Raw genomic sequence first — 27,836 nt, forward strand, 5'->3', positions numbered from 1 at the left:
GATAATCTATCGCTCGTCGCAAGATATATACAAGTCTAAGCCTCTACCAAGACTACTTCATCCAGTCATCTCAGTATCCCCATTGCTCGCTTCGGCCGCCACAGCCCCAGGATCCAGTCGTCCCAAGCACCCCGGACAATTGTGCAGCACCATGTGCGCAAAAACATCGCAATCGATGCAAAAGTGACTTTCACAAGTCCGACATTCATACCTCCCACTCTCACTAGCCTTTTGCGCCTCACTATCTTCCTCATCTCTCTTCGTGCCATTGACCTCACCGTTTTGTTCGGCCTCAGTCCTCTGTCTATTGCTACTCGGTGGATTGCTGAAAGAAACCAGACAGCCCACACATTGCGTGCTACCCTTCTCACGGGCGCGCGACCAAGACACTGTGGACCAGTTGCGGAGAGGAAAGAGGTGGTGGTAAGATCGTGCGAGATGGGTGGAGAGGAGGAGAGTGAGCTGGCATGACGGACATGTGATAGGTAAGGAGCAAACTTTTGCGCTACAGCGAGAACATGTGTAACCGCCCATGGTGAGATTGCCGTGACATGCGCACATTGTTAGCTCGTCTTCTATGACTCGCGAAGGGAAGCCCATCATCATCAGCGCTGCTGCGGACTCTGGGGCTTGTGGTGCTGCTGCTTCGACGGCGGGTGCCGACGTACGGATTACGGGTGGTGTTGTGGTGGCAAGGAGGAGCTCCTTGAGCATTTCCTGGTCGGTTGCGATGGTGTATTCTGAGTCGTCGCCGGCGTTTGTCCGCGTTACGATTTCTGTGCAGATTTTGAGGCGTGCGCCCATGCCGATGACGCTGACGCGAATTTTGTCTCGTACGCAGGCCTTGACCGTCTGGTGTATGTCCCCAGGGTCTAAACTCAACAAGCTGCCAAAGACGACGATGACCTCTCGTGTACCATGACTCGGTGTGTGGTATAGCGTCGCTCTTGCCAGCTCCAGCGCGTTCTGCAAACTGGGTGCGCCCTTGGGCTCTTTGCCATCGTCTTTACTCCTCAAGCCTTGTATCGCTGCGACGTGTTCTGCCGGGTTCCCTGAGAGCTCCGAGACTCGTATGCAGACGCCGTCGTGCATGCCAAGGACGCTCATCTGCGATATGGGGTTTTGCTCGAAGAATTCGCGGATGTAGTCTTGCGTGTAGTTGATCATCGTGATGAAGCGGTTCGGTCGCATGTCCTTCTCCATCATTGCCTCCGAGAGGTCAAGCACCAAGACGACATGGCGGATGATGCCTCGCTGGAAGGGCTTTGTATCTTTCCGCAGTCGCTTTCGTTTCCTCTCTTCTTCCCGTTCTTGCACGCTTAGTCCCATTGTATCGTCCTCTGCCAGTTGTGTCGTTTTTGCGACCGTCCGCGAGTCCTCTGTCTCCCATGCTTGTCGCTTCGGTGGTTCTTTTGCAGGTATCTCCGCTTTCCGCCTCTTGCCAGGTGCTGTGGATTGCGCGCGTGTGGTGGAGGGACCGCTCCTTGTGCCAATGTACTCGTCATCAGATCCCTCCCCCTCAAAATCGTAATCCGAATCGGCCATCGTATACGCGCAAACTTGGAGTAGGTCGAGGAGCTGTGGTAGGCGATATGCGTGTGTGGCCGTATGGATGTGTGGAGTTCAGGTGGATGATGCGCGTGCATAGGCGGAAGCGTGTCTCACCCGTGATAGGCTAAACGCGCTCTCACGTTTTCTTCGCAAGGAAGCCGCGTATGATTAACCCGTATCATCTTGCCTTCTGTGTTGCAATCCTGAAATTTGGAACATATGTTCAGTTCCGTAACAAATCACGACCAAGCAGAGTGGCATTGGTTCCGTCGTTAGAGTCCTAACATGAGATTTCAAGATCGCACTTCTGGCAACGGAGATCTCCACATGGAAATGCCGAAGACGACCCCGCGACCGACGCGAACGTGGGGCAAAGTCCCGAACTCCACAACGGGCCATCTTGCATCAACACGCGCTGACTGCTTTATAAGCCTTTCCAGATCCCTGACTCCATGTTGGCACGTTCCTTCATACGCTGCACACGCACCGTTACTACTACCTCCAGACCGGTCTTTGCCTCTAGATCACAGTTACTGTTGCCTCGACTTCCACAAGTAAAGTACTTCAGCACAACAGTAAGAGCAATGTCGGCATTTGAGCGACTGATTCGGTTTGAGGACAAGGAGGGAAAGACGGTGTATGGGAATTTAGAGAAGGAGGTGCCCACCAGAGAGATTGAAGGAAGCAGCGTAGAAGTGTTGTCTGGGGACATCGAGAGTGGGTTCAAGAAGACGGGGGAGAAAGCTACTGTGGGAAAGGTATGCAATCAATATACAGAAGATATTGAAGCACTAGGGGGGGGAACTAACATCTAATAGCTCCTCAGCCCCGTCCCGACAACAAACATAATCCTCTGCGTGGGCCTCAACTACCGGCGCCATGCCGAAGAGTGCAACCTCGCTATCCCCTCCAACCCAGCCATCTTCACCAAGCCCAGCGATGCCCTCGCGGGGCCCTTAGAAACCATTCCCATTCATCCGGACTGTCAATCGCAACTCGACTATGAAGGCGAACTCACCCTAGTCATCTCGAAAGATTGCAAGAACATCGCCGCAAAAGACTATGCTGACTACCTCCTCGGCTACACAATCTCCAACGACGTCTCCGCCCGAAACTACCAACTCCCTGCGTCTGTATCGGGCGGCCAATTCGGCTACGCAAAGTCGTTTGACAAGTTCGCTCCCGTGGGCCCGTGTATCGTGTCACCTAGCTTGATCCCTGATCCTCACAAGCTAAGGTACTGGACAAAAGTCAATGGCGAGAAGAGGCAGGAAACCGGGACGGATGATATGATTTTCAGTGTAGGCCAGATTCTGGAGCATCTGAGTCGCGGGACTACGCTAAGAGCTGGTACGGTTATTCTAACAGGTACACCGAGTGGTGTTGGTCTGTTCATGGACCCGAAGGGTTTCTTGAAAGACGGTGATGAGGTTGAGGTGTATGTGGAGGGAATTGGAAGTATCGTCAATAAGATGAAGTTTGAGTAAGTAGAGAGAATGGAGTGAACTGTTCTCTTTTGGAGGAACATAGCCATGAATCTAAAGAAATACCACGGCCTTATTCCAGTGAGGGAGTGTGTATTCATGGGTCAGTATTGGGTTGTCCAAGTTGCCAAAATTGCAAAGCATGAATTTGTGGAAGTAAAGAGCCATTCAAACAGGAAAATACTCTCAATACAGTGTCAGTCCCTGTAGACATCTTCTTCTATAGGCCAGACATGTTGGGTAAGAATTAGAAAAGTGTTGATTGTCTATTCATGGTTCAGGGTGATGTTGGACTGATTTTTGAGGTCAAAGGAGAGCTTTAAACGAGTAAGGTATTGCCCACTCCAACATGTATTTTAGATATACTGAGCTAAGGTCTGCGATTTTACGGAAGATTCTTTACTATAGTGTACAGAAAAAGCTCCATATTGCCTAGAGATGTTAAAAGCGAGTGAATTGTTTGATGGTAAGATTCCAGGATTTAAGGACCCGTGGATGATATCAGCCACCTAAACTCTGTTCGTACGAAGTTGCGATGTCGGCTTGGCTATAGCAGTAGCATCCATAATGTGTCCATGGAAGTTACGACGAAGAGAGATGACAATGATGTAGCTTGCAGACTGCAAGTAGCGGCACCCAAGCTCGGCGCTGTCAACTTCACCTAGATGATAGTTGCGTGGTACTGACAGGTGAGGGGTGCGTCATGGCCACGAGACGCTAGTGCCCACGCTAATTTCGAAGTTACGTTGAGGGCAGGCGACCATGTACCCGAACCATCAACTTTGAAACAGCACAACAAAAGAACGCAGATTCATCTCCCATTTCAGAGACGCGACTTACGTGTAGAATTCATCTGAATCATCAACGCGACCAAAACAAATCACAACAATGGCCTCGGAAGTAGTCAACAAGCTGCAGAACCTGGTTACGGGAGAGTCGAAGAGCGCCCGCAAGAAGAAGGGCAAGCAAGAGGGAGCTACCGCAGTACCCGCTGCGCCTGAGAAGACGTCGTCCGAGGCTGGCGCAGGTGGCTCCAACCCCGCCGGAAAGGCCAATGGAACCGACAGCGACAACTCGTACCTCCGCGAGGTTCAGAAGTAAGTCGCAACCGCATTGTGGATCAGGGACCGCATGCACAATTAACAGGACTCACTTACTAAGACGCGTCTGTGCAGGAACATCCGCAACATCAACAAGAAACTGGTAAGCTAACAGTGTCCCTCACCCCTCGAGCCCTTGCTTACATGGCATTTCCAGAGCGCAACCCAAAAGGTCGACTCCATAATCGCAGCGAATCCCGGCGTTTCTCTCGACGACCTCCTCGCTTCCAAGAAGATCAATGCCGACCAGAAAGCTCAAGCCGAGAGGAAACCCGGTCTTCAGACTCAGCTTGCGCAGTACGAGGAACAATACACCAACTACAAGAAGTATGGCGATGAGCTCGAGGCTAAGTTCGCAAAGGAGAAGGAGGTTCTGTCCAAGTCACACTCGTCGGAGCTGGAGACACTGAGGGGAACGATCAAGGCCGAGGCAGCGCTGGAGCAGCAGAAGATCGTCAAGGAGAAGTTGCTGACACTGTCTCGTTTCTTGAGGGCCGCGGCTGCTCGTCGTCAACTTGAGGATGACGACTCTGACCTGACCAAGGCTTTCGAGGGCGCTCTGCTTCAGGTCTATGGAGGAGACGCCGGCGCTGTCATGGCTGCAGAGAAGCTGATCGAGGGTGCAGAAGAGGGAGTACCATCCACCGAGGGTGTAGTACTCAGCGTCACTTGTAAGCTCAAAAGTATATCAAGTGCGCCGTCTCAGACTGACTTTGTGTAGATTCCCAGGTCAAGCAGGCAGCACTCGACGAAGCCCCATTCGCCGCCGAAGAAGCTTGGGTTGACGACGTCGCGCAGTCTCAAGCAGCTGCGCCCGAGGCACAGGCTGGCTCCGATCCCACTATCACCAACGCTGGTCTTACTGAGCTTGACGCCGGCGCGAAGCCTGTTACTGAAACCACCGAGACCGCATCAGCTGCACCGGCGGCTTCTGGCATTGGAATGGAGTCAGCAAATGCTGCTGCAGAGGCGCAATGGGACAAGCAACCTACCGGCGCCGATGACCCATTGACTGAGTCCTTCGAGATGGTACCGCGAGACCCTGCCGAGACCGAAACACCACACGTCGCTGCCGCCGTAACCAGCACCCAGAGCTGGGCCGACGATACCCCCGAGCCGAGCGCGGCACCTGCCGCTCCTGCGTCCGGTAACGATGGATTCTCCGAGGTTCACCACAACCGTGGCGGTCGGGGACGTGGTGGTCACCCAGGTGGTGAGCGAGGCGGATACCGTGGCAGGGGCCGAGGCGGACCTAGGGGAGAGTTCCGCGGTCGTGGACGTGGCGGCCGTGGAGAGTTCAGGGGTGGGCGTGGCGGTTTCCGCGGCGCTCCTCGTGGAGAATCCTCGTAAAGTCCTTGAACCATTCCTGCAAAACGACTCGCACATTTGGGGAAGATTAGTTGCGTGAGCAGCTTTGATACCTTGTTTGGAGCATCTGAGCAGATGAGATAACGAAAGAGCTGGGAAGACAAACGTACAGCCCATTGTGTTTAGTAGCATAGCATCGGTGCATAGGATCGACATTTTCTCGGGTATGGGACGGCTGTACTATATTCTGGGTTATGATCTGGCGCTTAACGAATGGCCTGTACAATATGATTTCTTGCTTCAAGTGATTGCCATTGTTCTTTGTCAGTTCAGTGATTCATGTTTGTGGTCATGTAGCTGAAGGTTGTTTGTTGGATCCGAACTAGGATAGGGTACTTGATGACGATGAGTGAGCGTGCACCCCTGATAGTAGCGGCTGTCGATCCGGAGATTTTCCATGGGGGCGCACTGGCTCGTCATGTTCTCCGATTGGCGAGTGTTGGGTAGTACGAAGTGCCGGTGTGGAGTTGCAGCGCTCGCACGATGTGATGCACATCCCGTACAAAAGATCAAACATCATCTCATAGCTCTCACCGTCAGATTCATGCATTTGGGGATGATTTTCCTCATAGTATCTAGCTTGTTGCTTTCCCTTCGGAGCACATACACAGAAGTCTTCGGGACCTGATGGCAGCGCCAATCAGCTCCTCCGTGCAGACAAGAGCCGATCGCATAGTAAACTCAGCATAGTTTCGAGTAAATTGAATTCCAAAAACGTTGTGAAGGCATCCGGACTTTACTATCGCAGTGAGCTGCCAGCAACCTGCACGGCATGGTAAAGTCAAACAACAGTGACAAACTGCACGGCAACTGTGCAGTATATAGGCCCAGCAACAGGATGAGTACACAAGAAATCTCTTCTCGAACTTCGGCAGCCGCATTAGCTTATCGTGTTGTTGATGAGGCGCGGCTCTATTCTTGCACATGGCGGCGTGATGCACGAACTAGCGGGTCACTGCAGCCGTTGAGACAGGCGCCAGTCAGAAAAGCTTAACCCCACAGATCCAGGAACCACGTTTCACGTCCGATCTAGTTGTAAATGTATCGTGTCTTTTCTGTTGTAGACTGGAGGTCGAAGAGGAGCACAGTCAGCCTTTCGGAAGAATTGGAAGTCGAAATTAGCCATCAGCATGCCCAAGTGACTTCAGTGAGTGTATCTGGCACTGCGGTGGTGTGTTGACTATCCTATGGTGAACAGATGGAAAATATGGGGATCTGATAAGATGAGATCTGTAGATATGGCCTTGGATGACGTGCATGCCAGTCACCGCGCACAACACTTGGCGCGCTTTGCGCAGAGCAGTAGAATGACAACAACTTACAGCCCATGCGATCCCTTTATGTAGATTAGACTTTGTATACCGCTTGCGAGGTCAGAATACATGCAGCCCTTCTGACGCTTTACCGGGGGTGCTGTTGTCGCAAACTGCCCATCGTCAGGCGATAAGTGGCAGGGGTTGTTGCGCTTAACACCTAGCGCAGACCCACGACCTGCAACCTCCTCATTCTCGCCTTCGCACCTCCCTCAGCATCATCCAGCGACTACGCCCCCCAGCACTTGCGATAACGCTTATCAACGACCCTGCAAGCTTTGCACACCCTCTGCGCTTGCTGCAAAATTGTTGCGGTACTAATACATCGACGCGCGCCCGCCCCGGCGGAGAAGCGACACATGGCAGCAGCTCCACAGCCCCTCTGAGACATTCACAACTCGACGACTACGACCCTCACCATGGAGGCGCCCCCAGATGTCGTGCCTTCCGTAGAGGCACCGCCCGCGACGCACGATGACTCCACCACGAAGCCAGCTCTGACGCCGCCCACGAGCGAAGACAACGACAAGCGATTCGAGAGGATGTCGTCCGAACTCTCCGAACTGGACAGCGACGACGGCGAAGACATCGAACCAGACCATTACTTCGAGGGAGGAAAGATACCTGTGTTCAAGCCAGTAGGTTGCCTATTGCAGATAACCTCCTACCTAGGCCGAGAAGCACGCGCGCGCATGTTATGACTATGACGCGTGGAAATAAAGTACACAAGATACTAACTACCATTTGTACAGACAATGGACCAGTTTCGCAACTTCAAGCGCTTCATCGACAAGATCGACAAGCACGGAATGAAGTCGGGTATCGTCAAGGTCATTCCACCAGCGGAATGGTAAGTCTCGATTATGCGCCTGTTGTATGACCTCCCAAATTAACTCATGCCAGGCGCCAATCGCTCCCTGATCTTACTGAAGCCGTCAAGGGCATCAAAGTCAAGAACCCCATCACCCAAGAGTTCGCTGGACAGCACGGCATCTACACACAAGCCAACATTGAGAAACAACGATCGTACAATCTGCCGGAATGGAAAGCCGTGACGGACGAGCCGCATCATCAGCCGCCAGCCAAGCGAGGCGAGCGCCGAAAGGCTGCTGCCGAACCCCCGTCTCGTACCCGCTCGTCGCGCGCCGCCCCTACAAATCGCGATGCCTCGCCTGCACCTAAGCGCGGACCTGGTCGCCCTTCTCGAAGGCGCCAGGTGAAGAAGGAGCCAGCCGAAGACGATGAAGACGAAGATAGCTCTCCCGAGGTCCCTCCCACACCCACATCACCCGGAAACGAGGAGAAGAAGACTCCAGCAAGGAGGATCAAGAAGGAAGTGCGCGGCACACCACCTGCTAGGGCACGCGGTCGGCAAGCAAAGACAGCCGACGAGAAGAAATCTGTCTCTTCTCGGCGTCTGAACAACCGCGGCGCAGTGGCCGATTACATCGACGAGGCTGCGTTTGAGGATTTCGACTACCACCTGGATGGCCTTGATGAGTACACTGTCGAGCGATGCAAAGAGCTAGAGGACAACTACTGGAAGACGATCAACTATGGCTCGCCCATGTATGGAGCCGACATGCCGGGTTCTCTGTTTGACGACTCGACCACCTCCTGGAACGTCGCGAAGCTACCCAACCTTCTGGATGTTCTTGGAACCAAGGTCCCTGGTGTCAACACGGCGTACCTCTACCTGGGCATGTGGAAAGCCACCTTTGCCTGGCACTTGGAGGATGTGGACCTTTACAGTATCAACTACATTCACTTTGGTGCCCCCAAGCAGTGGTACAGCATATCACAAGAAGATGCTCGCCGCTTCGAAGCTGCCATGAAGACCATCTGGCCAAACGACGCAAAGCATTGCTCGCAATTCCTTCGCCATAAGACCTACCTAATCTCGCCTCAGCGACTGGAAAGGGACTTCAACATCAAGGTCAACCGTCTGGTCCACTACGAGGGCGAGTTCGTCATCACATATCCTTATGGCTACCACTCCGGGTACAACATTGGCTACAACTGCGCAGAATCGGTCAACTTCGCAAACGAATCTTGGTTGAGCTATGGTCGGATCGCAAAGAAATGTCTCTGCGAATCTGACAGCGTTTGGGTTGACGTTAACGAGATCGAGCGCAAGCTACGAGGAGAGCCAACACCGGAGTACTATGAGGAGACTGATGACGAAGAAGACGACGATGACGGCGCTGATCGTCTGCCCAGTCCTCCAGCCAGTGTCGCTGGCAAAACCAAAGGAAAGCCAGGCCGTAAGCCAGCCGGCAATAAGAGGAAGCGCGGCAAGGAGGACCCTAAAGAGACGTCTCGACCAAAGAAGCTCAAGCGCATTCGCATCCGTATTAGGATTCCAGGTCGAGGTATGCCCTGCATTCTCTGCCCTAACGATGTGGAGTACGACGATCTGCTACCGACCGACAATGGCATGAAGGCTCACCGGATCTGCGCGGACTATACGCCTGAAACTTACATCGTCAACAAGGGCGACGTCGAAACTGTGTGCAACGTGGCCAACATCGGCAAGGACCGCTTAGAGCTCAAGTGCAACTATTGTCGGTCTAAGCGCGGCGCCGTCTTCCAGTGTTCGCAAAAGAAGTGTACTAGGGCCTTCCATGCTACCTGCGCGGTGGCTGCAGGTGTCCAGGTCGACCTTGGTCCCATGCCTACTTTCGACGAAGAGGGCACAGAATACTTCTACGATGGCTACGACTTCCGATGCCGTTTCCACCGGCCAAAGAAGCGCAACAACAAGACTGTCGATGTCGAAGCATTGGAAAAGGACAAGTTTGTTTTGGCCTATGGCAAGACTCTCAAACCCAAGGATGTCATCCAGTTCCAGTACGTGGGTGGCGAAATGTACCAGATCTACGGTGCACAGGTCGTGGAAAACAGACCTGGCGAGCAGGCTGTCCTGGTAGACGTATTGCCTGACGGTGATCGAGTCGAAGTTGAGTGGAAGTACATACTCAAGCTTCATCCGGACGAATCGCAGCGACTGAAGCCGTCCGCAAATGCCAAGCCACTTCCAGAGCATCTTAAGGAGAGCGATGCATCCCTTGACATCACGAACCGCACCGACGGTGTACCTGAGATGGGTGATCCTTTCCACGACCCCAACTCCGAGCACAAGTGGGCTGAATGGTATACTGCTCCTGAGGTTACCCGGAGAGTGGCTAGAGTCGATCTCAGCAAGGAGGACCGGCTTTGGTACTACCTTGGAAAGCCTTCAACCGAGGCTAGGCCACAGTACACTGAGGACCCTGCAAAGCCCAGGAACAACCCCAAGAGCAACTTCCTCGAAACCGTCAAGCCTCCTCCCCCGCCAGTACCAACCTTCCATCGTACTTCGTACCCAGCCTCTTATCCAATCAAACCGGCACCCATCGCAGTACCTCCGCGCACACCGATGCAATATCAAACACCAGATGGTCGGCCGTACAATTACAAGCCGAAGGAGTTGACAATGTCGTCCTATAGGTCGCCGGTTTACAACCCTGATACTCGCAAGAATCCCAATTCGCCCGTAGCACATCAACCCAATGTCAGCTATGACCATCGCTTACCCACAGGACAACAAGGGCAGCAACCATACCAAGGCTATCACACGCATCGGTCACCGCACCCTTCGCAGCAGCAACAGCAGTATCAGCCATATGTGCCGCCACAGAGCTACTCCAATGCGTCCTGGAAAACACAGTCGGCGCCTCTGCTCAATGGGATTGACAAGTATGCGCAACCGACACACAATAGCGCTCTACCGCCATACCCATACTCTCAGAGTCCTCGTCAGTTGCCACCCTCACCATACTCACCAGGCGCGGGACAGATTGCTGCTTCACCTTATGGCCCACCAAGCCATCAAAGCCAGGCATCACCACACGGTCGTGCGTCGATCTCAAACATGCTGAGCAACCCTACTGGGACTCCTAAACCTCCAATGTACGCCGTCACACCCTCCTCTGAAATCATCTATGCTGCCCAATACCCCACTGAGTACTTATCCTACGTCATGAATTATCCCTACCTCAGAAACTGTTATTTGCGGAGGACAAAAACTTACATATCACCCTATAGTCTGGATGGTGGAATTGCACCGGAATGGATGCCAAAGCAGCCTGCGCCGAGAACCAGTGGTACACCTACTTCCATCGCACCAAGGCCTATCGCGTCACACGGAGCCACGCCTTCTCCCGGATACTACGGACCACCGCCACCAACGGGCCTACCTGCACCAAGGCCATCCGCACAGTTCCAGTCTTCAGATGCTTTCCAACGGGAAATGGCAAGGACGACGCAGACTCCCGAGGCGCCAAAGTGGGAACAGATGCTTAAGCAGCTCGCTACATCGACAGGCCCCACAGGGACGCCATCCATGACTGCGCACTCGCCACAGGCACCTCAACCTCGCTACCCTCCCTCGGGGCCCCGCTCCAGTCTATCGTACGACCTTCCTAGGAGCATGCAAGCTTCGCAAATTCAAACCCCACCAGGACCGCCACCACGCGAGCCACAACGACCAACACCTAGCCCCATCAGTGATGACGGCAAAGGCGGTCTTGTAGCTGTACCAAGGGATCAGAAGCCAGTGCTGCCGCCTCTGCAGCCTACGACGAATGTCCATGGAGCTGAGACATGGCGCTACTCGTCTTAACGGCATGTGAACGGTTTATGGGGCGTTCGGTGGAACTAGTGTATTGTAACGACATGTATGACTAGAGGGTGACTTTCGGCGTTTCCAATAGGGTCATGGCATGGGCTGCCAATTTCCTTTTCAATGCAGCATTGTCGTGCGGCGGGAGTGCAATGACAACTTTTATCTGTTCAGCGGTATTATTCTTGGATCGCGATGTGTGCAAAAATGATGTTTAGTAAACGCTGTGCATAGGCGCGTTACACCCTTCACACCTTGACAGATGAACACCGGGTCTCCGGTAGGAAGCGAGCCTTGGCCAGCTGTACCGTCGCTTTAGCCGTTGCTTGTTTTCGGTTGCCGGCTGCTAAAGTTTCTTGGCCCGAAATGAAGGCCCGTGTGGCATGGAAGCGACATTGAAACGCATAGAGAGCAGAGACCCACCCGGACAACATAAAACACCAGTGGAGTTTCTCCGGGCGGCATTGATTGAGGCGCAGAAACAGGTACTGACGTTCAGGCACGAATGGAGGCAGAAACATGTCGTGAAGTCTGTTACGATGCAGTGTAATTTGCCGAGGGTGTGTGGGAGGGTTCGGTGGAGTGTTCCAGTCTCAGTACATGGTCTCGATCGAAAGAGCAAATACAGAGTGCACACCGTAGTTCGTATGAATCAAGACGTTGTACCAAGCGCCTGGAACTGTCATGCGTACAGTAGTGGAGGCGCGCTGTCGTTGACCCACTTTCAGGGGGGCATGGTATGAAACGATGAAAGTCGGAAGCGACCATACGGAGATAAGGGCGCTGAGGCTACGATCGGACCTACGGGTGTATACCTAGGTTTGCTGCAGATTAATGAATGTGAGGAGTAGAGCGCGGTCTGCCGGTTTACCGTTGTCGGTGTTTATGCCGCTGGGTGGTGGGAGATTTGGTGACGCGTAGATGTCGTTTCTGAGGCGCTGGGTCTATGTAAGCGAGTCGAGATGGTTCTAGTGTGCAGCGGGCGGGAAGAGTCGTTGATTCATTGCGCCCAAGCTTCTTTGCACCATCACCAAGTACACAGCATCTGGTCTCATGACTAAAGAACGAAGACTTATCGTAAGAGCATAATGTGCGTACGGCAATTCGGCCGCAGACATGTACAGCCACTGCATCCAAACACCGGTGCAATGACGTGCTAGCTGTATCTGGCGTCTATTCAATGTTCAACCCCTCTTGCGTTTCGCTTTGACATGTTCCTTGCGTCGATCAGGAACACCTGGCCGAGGACTGCTCAGCATACTCTGTTTACCGCCAGGATCAGAAGCCACACCATGAAACAAGCACCGCCATGACAAGTGACAAGCCCACCTTGCGAACATCGAGCACCCCAGCTCCACAGCCCTGAAGCATTGTACGAACGGAAACGGTTCCCTTTCTGTCATCCACTCCTTTCATTTGACACATGCACAGCGATGCGCCATTTCCGACATGGCAGTATCTGAGTATAAGAGTACCTCTCGCCCAGCATGTAGAGATTCCTCACCACCACAGTCATTCAGTCAGTCGACATTCGCTCTCTTCACCTTCGTTCATTTTTCCACGCTTGAAGCGCCTCACATTCTTTACTATCTTCGTTGATCTCGAAGTAACTTTTTGAACACCAACCCTTTCGTCCAAACCAGACTTTCCAACACCCAACACTACAATGCCTTCCAAGATTCAAGCCGCTGCCATCCTTGGCGCCTTTGCTGCCTCCGTCAGCGCTCACGGTCACCTTTCTGCCATCAAGGTTGACGGCAAGGACTTCACTGCCTACGACCCGTCTTTCCAGTACCAGACCCCCTCCCCCGAGGTCATTGAGTGGTCCTGCCCCGAGTGTCTCGACAACGGTTTCGTCGACCCTTCCATGTACGACGATGCCACCAAGATTGCCTGCCACAAGGACGCCACTGCTGGCGCAAAGGTTGCTACTGTCGCCGCTGGTGGCAAGCTCGACATCTCGTGGACCACCTGGCCCGAGTCCCACGTCGGCCCCGTCATCGACTACCTCGCCAAGGTCGACGATGCCACCAAGGCCAAGTCTACCGACCTTGAGTTCTTCAAGATCGACGCTGCTGGCTTCGAGGATGGCAAGTGGGCTTCTGACAAGCTCATCGCCAACAACAACACCTGGACCGTGACCGTCCCCGACAGCATTGCCCCTGGTCAATACGTCCTCCGTCACGAGATCATTGCTCTCCACTCCGCTGGCCAGGAGAACGGTGCCCAGAACTACCCCAAGTGCATCAACATCGAGGTCACCGGTTCCGGTACCGCTACCCCCAAGGGTACTCCGGCTAACAAGCTCTACACTGCCACCGACCCTGGCATCAAGGTCAGCGTCTACGGCGGTGACATGTCCAGCTACGAGATGCCTGGTCCCGCTCTGTTCGACGGTGCCAGCTCCGGTTCTGGCAACGCTTCCGCGCCCAAGCCTTCTGCCTCTGCTCCTGCCTCGTCTGCTCCTGCTGCCTCTGCCTCATCTGCCCCTGCTGCCACCAGCTCAGCCGCTGTTGCCGCTGTCTCTACTCCCGCTGCCTCTGCTTCCGCCCCTGCTCAGACCGGCAGCGCCAGCCTCGACAAGGAGTTCACCCTCGACACCTTCATCTCCTGGCTCGAGGAGAAGGCTGGCTCTTCCAGCCAGAAGGTTCGCCGCCACCCCCGCGCTTTCCGCGTCTAAGTTCATGGTGCGATGACGATAGGAGGAAATGTGATGGAAAAATCCTGGAGGATGGATCATGGAAGATAACACTTTGGTGTTCTTCACTTCTTGTACCTACTTGCTTTGAGTCGCTTTGGCTCATTGCTTCTTTGACTGAATGATATGTGTTGCACACTCGACTACTGTTCTCTTCGTGTACAAATGCTCCAGGTGCCTGTGATTCCAAGTGTGTTGGTAAAGACTGACGATCTTGTTCCTGTTTCTGATGTTAGTTGACCAAGCATTCTCAATGCTAGCAGACTACCACAAGTGTGCTAATGGTAGGCGAGCAACTGGGGCTTAGTGTACCTGACATGCGCATCGGCGTTACCCCGCCTAAAAGCATCGTTTTGCTCAACGCCGCGCCCTTGCCGGATTTTGCCATGAAACTTGAATTTTGAAAGACTTCAACTCTTCATCAACCACATCATCCGATATAGTCCATCGGCTAGGATATCTCGCTTTCAACGCCTCTAGAGAGCACCGAGAAGAGCCGGGTTCGATTCCCGGTATCGGAAGCCCTACGTCCTTCTTTTTACTGCTACGCGCAGTGCGAAAAGAATGCGTTAGGACGCATGAAGCTTTTTAGCATTTTATCTTTTCTGGCAAACTTCACTCGTGCCTGTCTTTAATATTTTGGGCATCTACTCGCGCTGCACAGAAAGGTGCATACACTAGGCTTGTTACTGCATACTCTGTTATTGTTTTTCTGCATTCGTTGATGTGGTACCTGCTCTCTTGTTTGGCTCTTCTTTGCTGCGAAGCGCGAAGCATGGCCTCCACCCTAACACAGATTGTACGTGCTTCTGAGGCTCAGTACAAGCAGGGATGACAATATTCCAGCACTGGAGTGGAGTCGGATCTAGAGCGTAGTTTCTGTAATCGCAATTAGATACTCCTGTGATATCTGGGAAGTCTTCTCGGATCGTCCGCCCCCTTTTTGCACTATGTCGCGCGATAGCCTACCGCTTCGTGGGCTCTATCCTAGCGGAGCTATCTGCAGTACGACAACAAGAAGACAGGGTTTCATGTCACATTAGATGCCTACAAAGATGAATGCCTTGACGGATCATATTACATAGTCTAGGTTGAGGTATACATTGACTTTTATGCTGAGAGCCTACAAATGTGTAGCACTGCGAACACCTCCAGGGTGACTTTATTTCTGTCATACTCATCAGAGGCGCGCATACATATATCTGCTAAATCTTGCGACTCAACATGTCTTTCAGTTCTTCTCCTGGTTCTTCTCGTCCTCCGCTTTCTTCTGATTCTCAGCATGCTGCAAGTCAAACGCCTTGACCTTGTCCTTCTGGGCCTGAGTCCACTTGGCCTGGTGCTCCCGCTGTCGCTTCTTGGAAGCGATAGCCTTAGGATCCCCTGCTGCGATATTCTGATCGCGGAGGGCTCTCGACCGGCGCCCTGACTCTAGGGACTTGCTCGGTGCCTTCTTCGTAGTCGACTTCTTGTTCTTGTCGACCGCATCGTTGGATGGTGTCTTCTCATCCATGGCATCGACCTTCGCCTTCTGTGCGGCGTGCCAATCACGACTTGTCTGGCCTTTCTTCTCTAGCCTCTCTTTGGCCATGTTGTCACCAGTGGCGAGCTTCGTCTGGAACACCTTGTAGATCTGGCGATCGTAGCCTTCCTTCGACAGGCCGGCCTTGACGCCAGTCACTTTGGTCCTCTTCCTTGGAGGTCCCTCTTCCTCGTCGTCGTCGTCTTCGATCAGCGCGGTCTTGTCCCACATACGCTCCATCGCCTTTTCAAACGTAGCTGCCCTTGGCCTATACTGCGCAACCATCTCGGCGCTCTGAAAGAATTTCCGACAGTCCTCACCGGCGACGGTGTGCACCTTGTATACGAGGGCAATCTTTGAGATCTCTGCAACGGTAAATGACCGACCTTGGAGCCAGTCGCGGAGGCACTCGAAGCCAGATGGAGTTCGTGGCCACGTCAGGGCTGTCCTCAGCTCTGTCTCGTCGCCATCGCCATCGAGGAAGTCGGCAAACACGCGCAGCGGAACGAGCTGTCCAGTCGAGTGTTGGTGCCAGGTCTGCGTGGTGGACAGGAAGGCGGGCAGAGAGACCGGCCGCCTGAAGTAGACCATTGTCAGATCTACAAGGCGCTCTCGGAGGGCTTGCCGATGTTGGGCCTTCGTGGTAATGTGCGCTCGATACCTCTTGAAACACTCCGGGTGGTTGATGTAGAGAACGATGCGGCTTAGCTTCCCGTGAATGTCGTGTTCTAGCCATGCGATCCGTACTATGCCGTGTCCAAGTTTGACCTCAGTCGCGTTGATGTGGTTTAGCTTGAGGTACTGGTCATACAACGCCTGTGGAAAGCTACCCGACAGGAGCACGACTCTCGCCGTAGACAACGATATGAGTTCTTTTGTCTGCGAGTATCCATTGGCCTTCCGTGGAGTGCATGAGCGTGTTGGGCCTGTGTGATGATATGTGCGCGACATCTCTCCATTAGCTCTGGATGTGGGATCATAGCATCTCATGCAAGAAAAAATTTGAACAGGCCTGGAGACTACATCAAGATTAGAATATGCAAAGTGTGTGACCCAAAGTCGATGTAGGCTCCAAGCTGTTCAGTGTTTTTTTCAAGATTGACGTAGTAGCGAAAATGCGATGCGACATAGTTCGCCGTTTGCGTTATTCGCCAGCCATGCCATGCGACCTAACACGGCTAAACATGGTTTGCTGCGCGCTGGTCTAACCAGAAGTGCGGATCTTCTATGTACGGAGCTTGCTCAACGGCATCCGGAAACCAGCGATCCATAGCAGGGTCGGTCTTCGGCCACGTACTTAGAACGTTCTCGCAGTCATGCTCGTGGATACGGAATGGCGCGACATGATGGCTACGAGCGTCAACCGAGAAGCGGGCGATCTCTGGTCTGTTCGGGAAGAGGCGCGGAAGAATCGTCTCAATATCGTCGAGTACGTCCTGCTTGGTTGCTGCAGAAGGACGAAGTCAGTATACATATCTCATGCACTTCGCGCAGCCAGAACTTACCGTCTACGTTGAAGAGCCCCCTCTCTGAAATCTTCACGTCGGTCTTTTCCAGTCTCTTGCGCTCTTGCTCGTTGCGTTTCCCTGCGAATGCCATTGTGATGGCGAGGGGAATTCTGATGGCGGCGGGGTGTCAGATCTGAAATCCCAGTGTGCGAGAGGCGAAGCTTACCGCGTTCGGCTTATTGTTTACTTCGCTTCGATGAAGAGGAAGGATCGGCCCACCAACACCACCCCGCGCGTCAGACCATACCAGTGTCCGGAAGGCCGTAAGATGCACATGGAACAGATCGTGTACCCGGACCAGAGCGAGTGTAGCATAGAAGTGGTTGTAGGTCGTCAACGCCATGAGCAGCGTGTCCTAGTACGGCATGGCCATCTACTCCAACCTCCTCAAATCGTCCTTCTGCAGAGCCGCCACAATGTCCGCCTTCTTCTTGGGAATAGGCCGAGGAAGCCCACGTGAGCGATACTCATCACGAACCATGTCTCGGGACTGGCCTGCGTATGCATCTTCTGTCTCTTCATGGCCGCGGCCTTCTTCCTCCAGCTCTGTGCGTCGGCCATCTTCCTCAACCTCTGCTGGTCGGCCATCTTCCTCAGCCTCTGCGCGTGGATCTTCTTCCTCTGTCTCCTTCTCTACCTCCTTCTCTTGTTCTTCGAAGTAGCATAGGCGGTACTCCTCGTACCATTGCGTGTGCGAAGAAAGCATGAAGCCGACAAGACCATGCTACTCAGTGTTAGTGCGTGTCTTGTACAGACAGCGGATACAACATACCTCCAGATTCTCGCGCAACACGTCGCCCAGGACAGCCATGGTCTTGTCACGGACCTCCCGTCGACTGGATTGGTAGTCGCATAGGAGCCAGCCACTGCTTGGGGTGTCGTGCTGGATCTGAACAGCTTTGCATCGAGGAAGGGTCGTCAATAGCGCGAGCGCAGACTTGAACTCTTTCGTACCCGACATTGCTGAGAAGGTATCGCCATCGGCTGCGGCTGCGGCGCCTTGATGCAGCTGGTAGAAGAATGCGGTTCTCGGGACCTTGAGGCGTAGTGTGGTGATGTGATCGCTCCACCGCTCAAACTTTGCTAGTGACACTGCGCGCGCAGGAAAGTCGGCGTCAAGCTACGGAAACGGAGTCAGCATGTGCTTGTGTCTCCCTCATCTGGGACTCGCCTGGAGGAAAGTGGTGGTCGGATCGACAATGTTGTAGAAGCTGTCTTTGCATCTGCGAACGAGCTCCTTGTTGCACGTCTGCCGGAGTGAGCGAATGTCACAGCACGCAAGGTGGCGTAGAATCATGCTAAATAGCTTGACTGGAACTCCCGCCAGACTTGCACGAGAAGCCGTCTGTGCTTTCTTCTGAGGTAGCTGGCGACGATCGCGGCGGGGGAGGTTTCGCGAGACCATCATGTCTAATGTACACACGCGAGCCTGCAGCCGGGCAGTGATGCTGCTGACGCTGTGCTTGTTGATATGCGTAAACATTTCAATGACCACCTTGCGCGCCCCGCCGATGAGGCGTTGTAGTAGGGAGTCCAGGGTGCTTGCGCTGAGGGCAAAGAGCGTGGGAACAATCTCGTCGACGCGACAGGAGTTGGCGACACTGAAGCCTGAGAGACCGCGCAGGATCTCAACGAGCCAGCTGCAAGATTCTATGTAAATGGAGGCCGCAACGAGTAAGAGGCGCTTGTTGTTGCCGTTCACGGTCGTAAGGAGGGTCGCGATCTGCTGGACACGATCACTGAGAGATGTGATGGAGTTCGCGCGTAGACTGTCAACATGGCTATAGCCCCGTCTCACGTATTGCGCCAGCTTGATTGGAAACTGCATACAAGCCATCCGTCGTATACAGCATGACTATACAGGTTCGCTATAGCGTCGAATTCTCTCTTCCACGTCTACTTCCTCTCCCCGCAACGGTGGGCTCATAAGGAAGGCAGGTGTGACCGGTGTTGGTAGCGCCGTCAAGTATATGTTGGTCATCTTGGTTCCAACGAACGTAGTCCTCGCGGTGCTCGGAGTGACCGGCTCAAAGCCCTTCCACAACTTGGCTTGCCTGTACTGCTTTATTGGTGGTGTGCGGCGAAGTCTCCATGCGCGGTGTAGTAAGAGTACTGTAATGAAGACAAGTATGGTACAGATTATACCAATACCGACGCCAATTCCGATGGCAGCTGGTGTAGAGAGCGAGCGGTCGTTTTCCGGAACGTACATCGCCGAAGATGTTGAGGAAACTCGAGCCTTGCCAAGGCTTAGTGAAGGTGTGTAGACGGCTGGACTCGTAAGGACTGCTCGGATAGTCATGACTGCGGTGATTGTACTCGGTCTGGAAGTCGCAGTAAAGGTACGCAGGATGAAGTCATGGAAAGGGTTACCTGATAGCCTCACCCAGCGTTTGCAAACAATAAGCGGTTACGGTTCTCTCACGTCTCCATCCGGAAGGCTGAGCACTAAATTCTTGTCATATGCAACTAAGCGCCTCCTAGTGGATATTAGATGATCACAGCCTTCGTAGACCACATGTGGACGTCGAATGTGACTTGGTAGAAACCACATGAGCCTTTTATCCTGAAGATGATATACAGCAAACGTAGTCAAGGGTACGCGCATACGAACTATCGCACTTGCTCAGAGCTCAGCAATAGTTCCAGAAGATGTCACTTCGGTCCATCAATGTAGCTGCACACATCCTAAGAAAACCGATGGGGTCGAAAGTGCTCTAGAGATGCAATCAAGAGGCGTCGTGCAGGCGTCCTAATGCAGTAACGATTAGACGAAAAGGGTAGGGACGAGCGAGAAGAGAACCCATCAAAGACGAGATGTGAGCCTGCTCTGTTCCCAAGGGCGCTTGAGGCGAAATGCGCAATCCCCATTCGATGTCATTGTGATGCGCTGTCACACGTGCTGTTGGTGTCCAGCCTCAGCGGCTATTAGGACGCCATCTGCACTGTCAGGCACTCCAGGCCTAGAGAAACAGCAATGTAGCAATTCTGTAGCTGAACGTCTTGACGGGCAGATCAGAGTGATCGAGCAAAGACGGAAATCGACGTAGTATGATGCGCGTGGTGTGGTGGTGTGATCACATAGGTGAAGTCCAGCCGGCAGCCGAAAATATTGCTCGCGTGGTAAAGCCGTCGAATAGGAACGCCATGCGCTAAGCCGAAAGACTCATAGCCCTCCCATTCGCCGGCACCTGGGCAGCATGTCTACATTGATGATGAGATGACACCTGTAGGTCGGCCTAGCATTCTCACGAATACTGCGGCAGCTGTCAGCTTAGCGGCTGCAACATTTCAGATCAACCGGGCCTGTAGGAATAAAGCAAGTGTATGTGCATTGACATGTGCCCCGTATAACAGTAGAGCATCTCCATCCAAGAGAGCTCCACGTGTTCCATGAATGCACAATCTCGTGGCATGCAACCTGCTAAGGCATTTCTGATTTAAAGAAGCAAGCCTCGTGGGGGCCAAGAAAATGCTTTTGGTCACGATGCAAAGGGCGGCAGAGATGTCACCATATGATGGGAAATTGCAGAGTGAGTCGACTCGGGACATGACTGAGACTTGCATCACGATGAGGAACAAGAGTGACATCAAGAACGCGCGTCGGGAATAGGAGAGGACGATCAGAGATCAAGATGTTGGTGCAGAATGCCATGGCACGGGAGAGAATCCTGTGGGCTAGAATCACGGCAAAATCGGGCTTGGCGGCATCCGCGACAGGGGACCCGAGTAAGGCTGCCAGGTACACCACCAATCTTGGTCAACGTCGCCAGTTAACGTCTGTCGAGCCACAATTCACCCAAGATTGCTCTCCGTCATGGTTTCGAGCTCGGTCTTTTTATTGACGTTCGCCCGGTTTCGGTGGAGCGGTTTGCGTCTCAGAAACTGCTTGCCTCGGCGTCCACGACGAAGCCGGGAATGACGACATGCACGTCTCATCATCTTCTTGGTACACAGAACATGCACCGAACTCCGGGCCCCCAGACAACGCGTGGCTGGTTGCCTTGACAGCAGGTGGACCCGCGTATACACTTACCTTGGTGCAATTGCCGTGAGAGGGGAGTTGGCAGCAGCGTCGCGGTACGCAGATGTCGAGCTAGAGGAAGCGTGGTGCTGGTTGCTACAGCGGTCGCTGGTCGCACGCCGGTGAGGACCTGCGTTTCAGGGTCATCAAGCTCGACGCCGCACTCGCGTCGCTGTAGCAGTAAGAAAGCTTGGCCAGACGACAAGTGCTGACTTGTTTCAGAGTGAATTGAGCACTGTAACGCTGGAAATAGCACCTGGCACGCCTTGCCATAGCCCGAATCGTCCCATGGGCAGCTGCAGAGACATGCATGGCTCCGCTGTCGATGAGACGGGGCGTCGCAGGCTGTGGCTTGGATGCAACGCCTCTCGACCCAGTCAATCTCGTTACACGGCGGACAAATGTTCGTCAACAGACGTCATAGGCCCAAACAACCAGAGGCGGCCCCGGATCAAGCTTCACTCGAAAAAGCAGGAACGGCTGCCGATGACTGGGATGGGCTGTGATGGCTTGCCGCATCTGGGCAAGGACAAGGACAGTGCGCTTCCATGTGGCGTCACTTGCCTCACTGTCCAGTTAATTACGTGCATTACGTGGCTAAAAAATTGTGGAGGAGGCGCAAGCGAGCAAGGGCGGTGGCCGCTGTGTTTGTTGCTGGCCGCTGGGGCTATGGCGACATGCAAGCGCGCTAGTTCTTATGCACTCACCTGGTATAAGAGCTCTTCTCTCGCCCTGCCTTCTACTCTCCATCTACAGCTCAAACAATCTCCACATCAAACCAACTACACTCAACTCTTTACCCACACACCCAACCAACTCACCCACCCAAACCATCAACATGCGTTTCTCCACCATTGCCACCGCTGTCATCGCCGCCGGCGTTGCCAACGCCCAGGTCGACTCCATCATCTCCCAGATCACCTCTGCCGTAGGCGGTGTCCCTTCTGACATCGCCTCCGCCGCCTCATCCATCGGCTCTGAGATCACTTCCGCCGCTGCCTCCATCACCAGCGCGGGTGGCTCTGCCGCTGCCTCCGGCGCTTCTTCCATCCAGAGCGCTGCCGACTCTGCCATCAGCAGCATCGCCTCCGACGCCTCAAGCCTTACTGGCTCTGCCGCCAGCGCGGCCTCCTCTGCCACCCAGTCGCTCGGATCTGCTGCCAGCTCTGCTGCCAGCGCTGCTGAGAGCGCCACCGGTACCGGTGCCGCCGACTCCAACAACGTCCCCGCCATGGGCGCTGTTGCTGGTGGTCTCCTTGCTCTTGCCGGTCTCTTGTAAGCGGGTCGACACTCAACCGCTTCCTTCCAACATCGTCATAAAACGTCTCCTTTGACAGTTTCTTCGATCGGTTAGCGACATCAGCCATGAGCTGACATCGCTTCGTCTCTCGTGAGACAGGTGTGGGACCAGAATGATTCACAGCGACACTTGGGATTTACCAATCGGCATACTTATAATAAGTCATTTCAATGAATCATTCACAATACCCCAAAACTACTTTCTTGCTGCGCTGCCTCTTTCATGTTCTGCCACTCATCGCCGTGACGTTTCTTCCATTCATCGTCATGGCATACCGGCTGTAGATTTCCTGACAGCGTCTGTTTCTGTGGCTGCTGATTCGATGGTGTTCTATTGTTAGAGTCCAGCATCGCAGCTGAGTTGCATGATGTGAGGTTCTCGCTTATGACGTAAAGCCGCGCGTCCAATTCGGTGGCGTTTTCCGAAACCCAATAACGCGGCTGCGGTAAGCGGCGTCCCGTATGCACTCCGCATTCTCGCATGCGCATTCTTTATTCATCCCCTTCCAGATCACCTCCTCACCGCTGATCAGACAGGAGATGCGACGAATTGGTCGTACACAATCCTTCACCGCGCGCATTAGAAGGCTGACAGCATGATCGAGATGCACCGGCTCATTCGAGAAATTAACAGGTGGGAAATGTACCTGCAACGCGCCGTTCAACTGACACAGTGGCTGGCCGCCTGGCTTGCGGCACAGCCACGAAATGATCCCCGACATGCATTTGGCCGGGTGATCTGCATCGCGACACATGCCTCCCGTTATGTTTTTCGGCGCGCCCCCGGGGACACCTGGTTGATCTTAGCAACGAGAACAAACACGGAGAAAGTTCCTGGAGATGCGGAACGCACACCACTTCGCTCCAAGGGCGATGCAATGACGACTGGTTGCTCGATTGAATTTGGCTCAAACAAGAAAGCTGGAGGCTGACGATCTGCGGAATTGCTTTTCCTTGGACCTTTGCCGCATCGAGTACTACGTCTTTTGCAGGCTGCAGCACTAGCTGCTTCGCGCCTTGGAGATACACGCTGCATCATATTCCACAAGACGTTAGTGCACAAGACGTCGCATTGCGCAAGGCTGCGGTGTACTCAGAGGTGCAACTACGAAGCAACGAGCGTCTTCGTAATGTACTTGCACAATGGGTGTACTGGGTCTAAAGTACGGTATGTTGAGGAACGCGATTCACGACATTATTCACGGACGTCACTATCCAAGTACACAACACTACAACTACTTCATCCGAAATTACGACGAAGTTTCTCAGTCTCGTCATTTCATTAGCAGGGCAAGGAAATTAAAGCGTTCCACTCGGTATTGTCTTCTTTATACCGCCCTCACTAACATTGCATACACATCACCAACCTGTCACGGAGTCCGTACCCACAGCGACCATGTCAACCCTACCCGGCTTCACCTGGCCCCGGAACGCCAAGACCAGGCGTAGCTCACCGTCCTCGCCAATCCTCATTTCCGACCACCGTCCCCTTATTATCGGTCTGGCTGTCGCTGGTGCAGCGACGAGTATAGTCGTAATCTACACAGCTTTCTTCTTTATTCTCAAATGGCGCAAATCTCGTGCGGCTAAACAAAGCAAGGATATCGAATCTGAAGGTAAGATCGAGCTCCAAGACAATGAACCCTCACCTTATGTGGGCGACGGCCACCAGGGCGGGGATTTAGGCGATAGTCGCAGTGCGTGCATATCTTCAGAACTGCTTGTGCAATATAGTGGTGTGAGGACGGAGAATGGGAAGCTGGATTTTGTGGAGGTTGACTTGGGTGAGGGGAAGAGCAAGGAGTGGTGTGAGTTTGATGAGTAGACATGGCTTAAGAGGTAAGGTTGCGCGTTGACGAAAGTATTTCGTTGTATCAGTTTCATGGCTTTGGAGTTGGCCACGGTTGCCATGAGCGAAGCGAAGACTAGGAATACTTCTGCATGCCTCATTCGTAAGATTCGGACAATAGGCAAAACGTTTATCTCGCACTACTCATATTGATCAAGGTTATTCAAGAAGACAATGTAAGATGGTGAATATGTCATGAAGCTACAAGCATCGATTGGACGCTTACGGAGAGACCAGATCATTTCGGCTCCCCAAGTCTTCACCCTCTGCAGTCTCCTCATCTTTATTTCCTGTCCATGTAAGGAACGTGTATCGCCCCTCAACAGGCTCTCTAGCAGTGACTAACCTCTCCAGCTCCTCGACTGTACGAGCCTGCCCAATCAAGCCCCCTTGAACGTCAGGGATGAAGCCAGACTTGATCGCAGTTTGCATCCACTCAAACACACCGTCAAAGAAGCCGGATGCGTTGAGTACAACCACCGGCTTCGCGTGAATGCCTAACTGGCTCCATGTCGTCATCTCGAGTAACTCCTCGAGCATCCCGAAACCACCAGGCAGCGCCACAAAGGCATCAGCCTCCTCAGCCATCATCCGCTTACGCTCATGCATGTTGTCCACGACCGTTGTACGCCCGAAATCCTCCGGCGGGGGCGGCGGCCCGCCCAGTAGAAGAGCACGTGGAATGATACCATGTACCGCTTTGGATCCCTGCGATGCCACTACGTTTCCAGCGAGTACGCCCATCAACCCCATAGTCCCGCCTCCGTACACTAACGACCACGATCTCTTCGCTATGATATCCGCTAGCGCTTTGGCAGCATCGCGAAACCTGGGATCTTTCCCCTCACTAGACCCTGTCATTTATCAGTTACATTCACTCCTGGGTACTCGTGGGGACGTACCACAGAAGACACACAATGTGAATGGTTTCGAACTCGTTCCATTGGGTGGCTTTGTGTGTACTTGCTTTGAGCCCATGGTTGACGATATTCAGCTTGCGAAGTTCTGCGTAGAATAACGGGAGTAGTGGCCGAGCCTTCAGATGATCGAGTTGTTAGATCGTCTATTGGAGCTCATCACCGCGATTTATACATCGGAGTTGACTCAGCAGACTATCACGAAGCCTGTTATGCCATACGGTTGTTGTAAGCTTTCACGTTCAGCCTAAACTACATCTCGCTAACAGTAGCTTGTATCTTGTTTCAGAGCCACGAGGTGGAGTGTTACTATGTATGTACTCGGGCCAAAAGAATAATGGCCCGGTACCCAGGTAGCCTAGGTTTCGGCCAATCAAAGGACTAGTGCTGTGTCCGACACTTGGACCACTCGGGTTATTATCTGTTTAGTCCGGGTACCTAGGCACACAACACTCTTCGCATTCGCTAAGACGGTTTCACATGCCTTGTGTCTTCTCGGCCCCGTAAGTGACGTAGAATCTAGTACCTATGTACAACTTCAATGACGAGCTCAAACGAAGTCCTGGGCGCCTTAGTCGGAGTCAATGGCGCACTCTCCAATGTCTTCTTCGTTGAGATGTCGCTAAGACTTAGCAGTCTATCTACCCCCAAGCGACATGAGTTTTAACTTTGCCCTGAATACGAGCCACCGGAAATGCTGTAGGTTACATGAGTCTACAATCCTTTGCGGATGCATCTTCCTGGCCGGATCTGTTACATCATTTTGCGCCGGCTTGTCGCACCGGCTTATGGGCGAGCAGGAAGAATGAGGTTTCAGGGAATCGACCATGTCATAGCTAAAGTGTATTCTGGAGAAATTGGTCGACGAAGGAAGCCTGGACTTTGTGAGCAGCCACTCTTCTGTTCATAAAGACACCCTGTGGCGCACTGTCTCTCTAACTCACGCACAATTATCACATCTTCTCTTTCTGCGAAGTCTACGACACATATTGCATCTGTTTTCTCTTCGTTTAAATTACTGCACAATGGGACGCCAATCTATCATCGCGATCATTGGTCCGACCGGCGTTGGAAAGACCAAGCTTGGTATCGCACTTGCCAAAGCCATCAATGGCGAGGTCATCTCCGTGGACAGTCTTCAGATCTATCAGTGTGGAGGAATCATAACGGCGCAGCCTACTACGAAGGAAATGGATGGTGTCAAGCACCACCTGATAGACTATCTGCAGCCCGACCACGAACCAACCACCTTTGTCGACAACGCTATCTCAAGCATCCAGCAAATACACGACGACGGCAAGATCCCTCTGCTGGTCGGTGGGTCCATCTCGTTGACCGAGCCACTCCTCTCGCACCCGTTCGTCCAGCAATGCGATCTGTCAGTCATCTTCCTCGACTCCAAGCTCTCACACTTGAAGCCCCGGCTCGACAAACGAGTAGACGAAATGATCGACGAAGGCCTCATCGAAGAGGTACGCCTACTCTACGAGCTCGAGCAAAGACTGTTGGGCTGCCCAGACTTCTCCAAGGGCATCTGGAAGGCTATCGGATACCCAGAACTGCGACCAGCTGTCGAGAGCTGGAACGAAGGCAGGAAGAACCAACAATACCTGGATGAGGGAGTTGCGGAGATGAAGAAGCGGACGGTCTCGTATGCCGAGGAGCAGCTCAACAGGATACGCGGCAAGCTCATCCCAGGAGTGCATCAGTGGGCCAACAACTACATGGTACTTGTTGTACAAGACGCCGCGACCTTTGAGGAACGCGTTGTTCAGCCTTCCATCTCGGCGTGTCGGGGTTGGCTCTCAGAAGAGATTCGCCAGCGCATGATGGAGACGAAGCGCCGCAGCAGGCCAAACGTGCCAAGGGTGGACAGTTTCTCGAGGCAGACTGTGAAGATGGCGGAGAATTAGTGCGTGGTTGATGGGAACATGTATCTTTCTTGCTGGTCGTGGGAGATTTGATGGTTTATACATTTTGCTGTATTTTAATGAAATAAATGTTCTTTTGTCGCTTTCATCGAGCTCTTCATCGCCATTCATATTGTCTCGAACACTGTCCATGCATGTCTATCACGAACATGGCGAGTAACGATCGCTGGTTTGAAAGCTATCACTGTGCAGACAGTTCAGTAAATTATCAGACGCAAAGAACGCGTCTCTAATGCCATCTACTCTAGACACCCCGATATCCCTTCTCCAATCTGCCCGCCGTCCTCTCCTGTAGCGGACGCGGTTGATGCTGCTGCTGTGGCTCATAACTCACCGGCCGGGCAGGACGATAAGCTCTATAGCCACCTACAGGCTGAAGAGCATCAGGATGTGGGTACGTGTCCTCTGACCGGGAAGGTAAGCGAGACGGACCCTTTTCTGCGTCATCGTCGTTGTCGCGTTTGCCGAAACAGCCACCAAAACAATCGCAGACGTTGATACCGCGGTATGCAGCGAAGAGTGCGTAAATTGTCAAGCCGAGGAGGATGAAGCCGAACACTGAGCCCACGACTATTCCGGCAATTTTACCTCTGCTTAACCAGGGGCCGG

General features: G+C 53.3%; 10 protein-coding genes and 1 non-coding gene across 11 annotated transcripts; 7 read left to right on the forward strand and 4 right to left on the reverse strand.

Annotated features, from left to right (window-relative positions):
• Positions 1-57: 57 nt before the first annotated feature.
• On the reverse strand, positions 58-1,545 carry J4E90_007461 (uncharacterized protein; the record flags this gene model as incomplete). Its single annotated transcript, XM_051436998.1, has 1 exon — positions 58-1,545. The coding sequence occupies one exon, from the start codon at positions 1,543-1,545 to the stop codon at positions 58-60; it is 1,488 nt and encodes a 495-aa protein (XP_051288744.1).
• A 590-nt stretch (positions 1,546-2,135) lies between these two features.
• On the forward strand, positions 2,136-3,038 carry J4E90_007462 (uncharacterized protein; the record flags this gene model as incomplete). Its single annotated transcript, XM_051436999.1, has 2 exons — positions 2,136-2,309; positions 2,370-3,038. The coding sequence occupies 2 exons, from the start codon at positions 2,136-2,138 to the stop codon at positions 3,036-3,038; spliced, it is 843 nt and encodes a 280-aa protein (XP_051288745.1).
• An 885-nt stretch (positions 3,039-3,923) lies between these two features.
• Positions 3,924-5,485, forward strand: J4E90_007463 (uncharacterized protein; the record flags this gene model as incomplete). The annotated part of the gene is made up of 4 exons (XM_051437000.1): positions 3,924-4,132; positions 4,211-4,238; positions 4,293-4,806; positions 4,857-5,485. 4 exons carry the CDS (start codon positions 3,924-3,926, stop codon positions 5,483-5,485), a joined length of 1,380 nt encoding a protein of 459 aa, XP_051288746.1.
• Positions 5,486-7,235: 1,750 nt separating this feature from the next.
• Positions 7,236-11,479, forward strand: J4E90_007464 (uncharacterized protein; the record flags this gene model as incomplete). The annotated part of the gene is made up of 3 exons (XM_051437001.1): positions 7,236-7,454; positions 7,569-7,666; positions 7,720-11,479. 3 exons carry the CDS (start codon positions 7,236-7,238, stop codon positions 11,477-11,479), a joined length of 4,077 nt encoding a protein of 1,358 aa, XP_051288747.1.
• Positions 11,480-13,145: 1,666 nt separating this feature from the next.
• Positions 13,146-14,159, forward strand: J4E90_007465 (uncharacterized protein; the record flags this gene model as incomplete). The annotated part of the gene is made up of 1 exon (XM_051437002.1): positions 13,146-14,159. One exon carries the CDS (start codon positions 13,146-13,148, stop codon positions 14,157-14,159), a length of 1,014 nt encoding a protein of 337 aa, XP_051288748.1.
• Positions 14,160-14,610: 451 nt separating this feature from the next.
• On the forward strand, positions 14,611-14,698 carry J4E90_007466. The gene has a single exon. It is a non-coding gene; the product is annotated as a tRNA-Glu (tRNA).
• A 710-nt stretch (positions 14,699-15,408) lies between these two features.
• On the reverse strand, positions 15,409-16,650 carry J4E90_007467 (uncharacterized protein; the record flags this gene model as incomplete). Its single annotated transcript, XM_051437003.1, has 1 exon — positions 15,409-16,650. The coding sequence occupies one exon, from the start codon at positions 16,648-16,650 to the stop codon at positions 15,409-15,411; it is 1,242 nt and encodes a 413-aa protein (XP_051288749.1).
• Positions 16,651-16,877: 227 nt separating this feature from the next.
• Positions 16,878-17,298, reverse strand: J4E90_007468 (uncharacterized protein; the record flags this gene model as incomplete). The annotated part of the gene is made up of 2 exons (XM_051437004.1): positions 16,878-17,146; positions 17,205-17,298. The coding sequence occupies 2 exons, from the start codon at positions 17,296-17,298 to the stop codon at positions 16,878-16,880; spliced, it is 363 nt and encodes a 120-aa protein (XP_051288750.1).
• Positions 17,299-17,580: 282 nt separating this feature from the next.
• J4E90_007469 (uncharacterized protein) lies at positions 17,581-19,060 on the reverse strand (the record flags this gene model as incomplete). The annotated part of the gene is made up of 4 exons (XM_051437005.1): positions 17,581-17,931; positions 17,980-18,327; positions 18,664-18,976; positions 19,038-19,060. The coding sequence occupies 4 exons, from the start codon at positions 19,058-19,060 to the stop codon at positions 17,581-17,583; spliced, it is 1,035 nt and encodes a 344-aa protein (XP_051288751.1).
• Positions 19,061-22,069: 3,009 nt separating this feature from the next.
• Positions 22,070-22,510, forward strand: J4E90_007470 (uncharacterized protein; the record flags this gene model as incomplete). Its single annotated transcript, XM_051437006.1, has 1 exon — positions 22,070-22,510. The coding sequence occupies one exon, from the start codon at positions 22,070-22,072 to the stop codon at positions 22,508-22,510; it is 441 nt and encodes a 146-aa protein (XP_051288752.1).
• A 3,811-nt stretch (positions 22,511-26,321) lies between these two features.
• On the forward strand, positions 26,322-27,209 carry J4E90_007471 (uncharacterized protein; the record flags this gene model as incomplete). The annotated part of the gene is made up of 1 exon (XM_051437007.1): positions 26,322-27,209. One exon carries the CDS (start codon positions 26,322-26,324, stop codon positions 27,207-27,209), a length of 888 nt encoding a protein of 295 aa, XP_051288753.1.
• Between the last annotated feature and the right edge of the window lie 627 nt (positions 27,210-27,836).

Source organism: Alternaria incomplexa (genome assembly GCF_024043165.1).
Source record: "Alternaria incomplexa strain BMP 0042 chromosome Unknown scaffold_11, whole genome shotgun sequence".
NCBI classification, from domain to species: Eukaryota; Fungi; Ascomycota; class Dothideomycetes; order Pleosporales; family Pleosporaceae; genus Alternaria; species Alternaria incomplexa.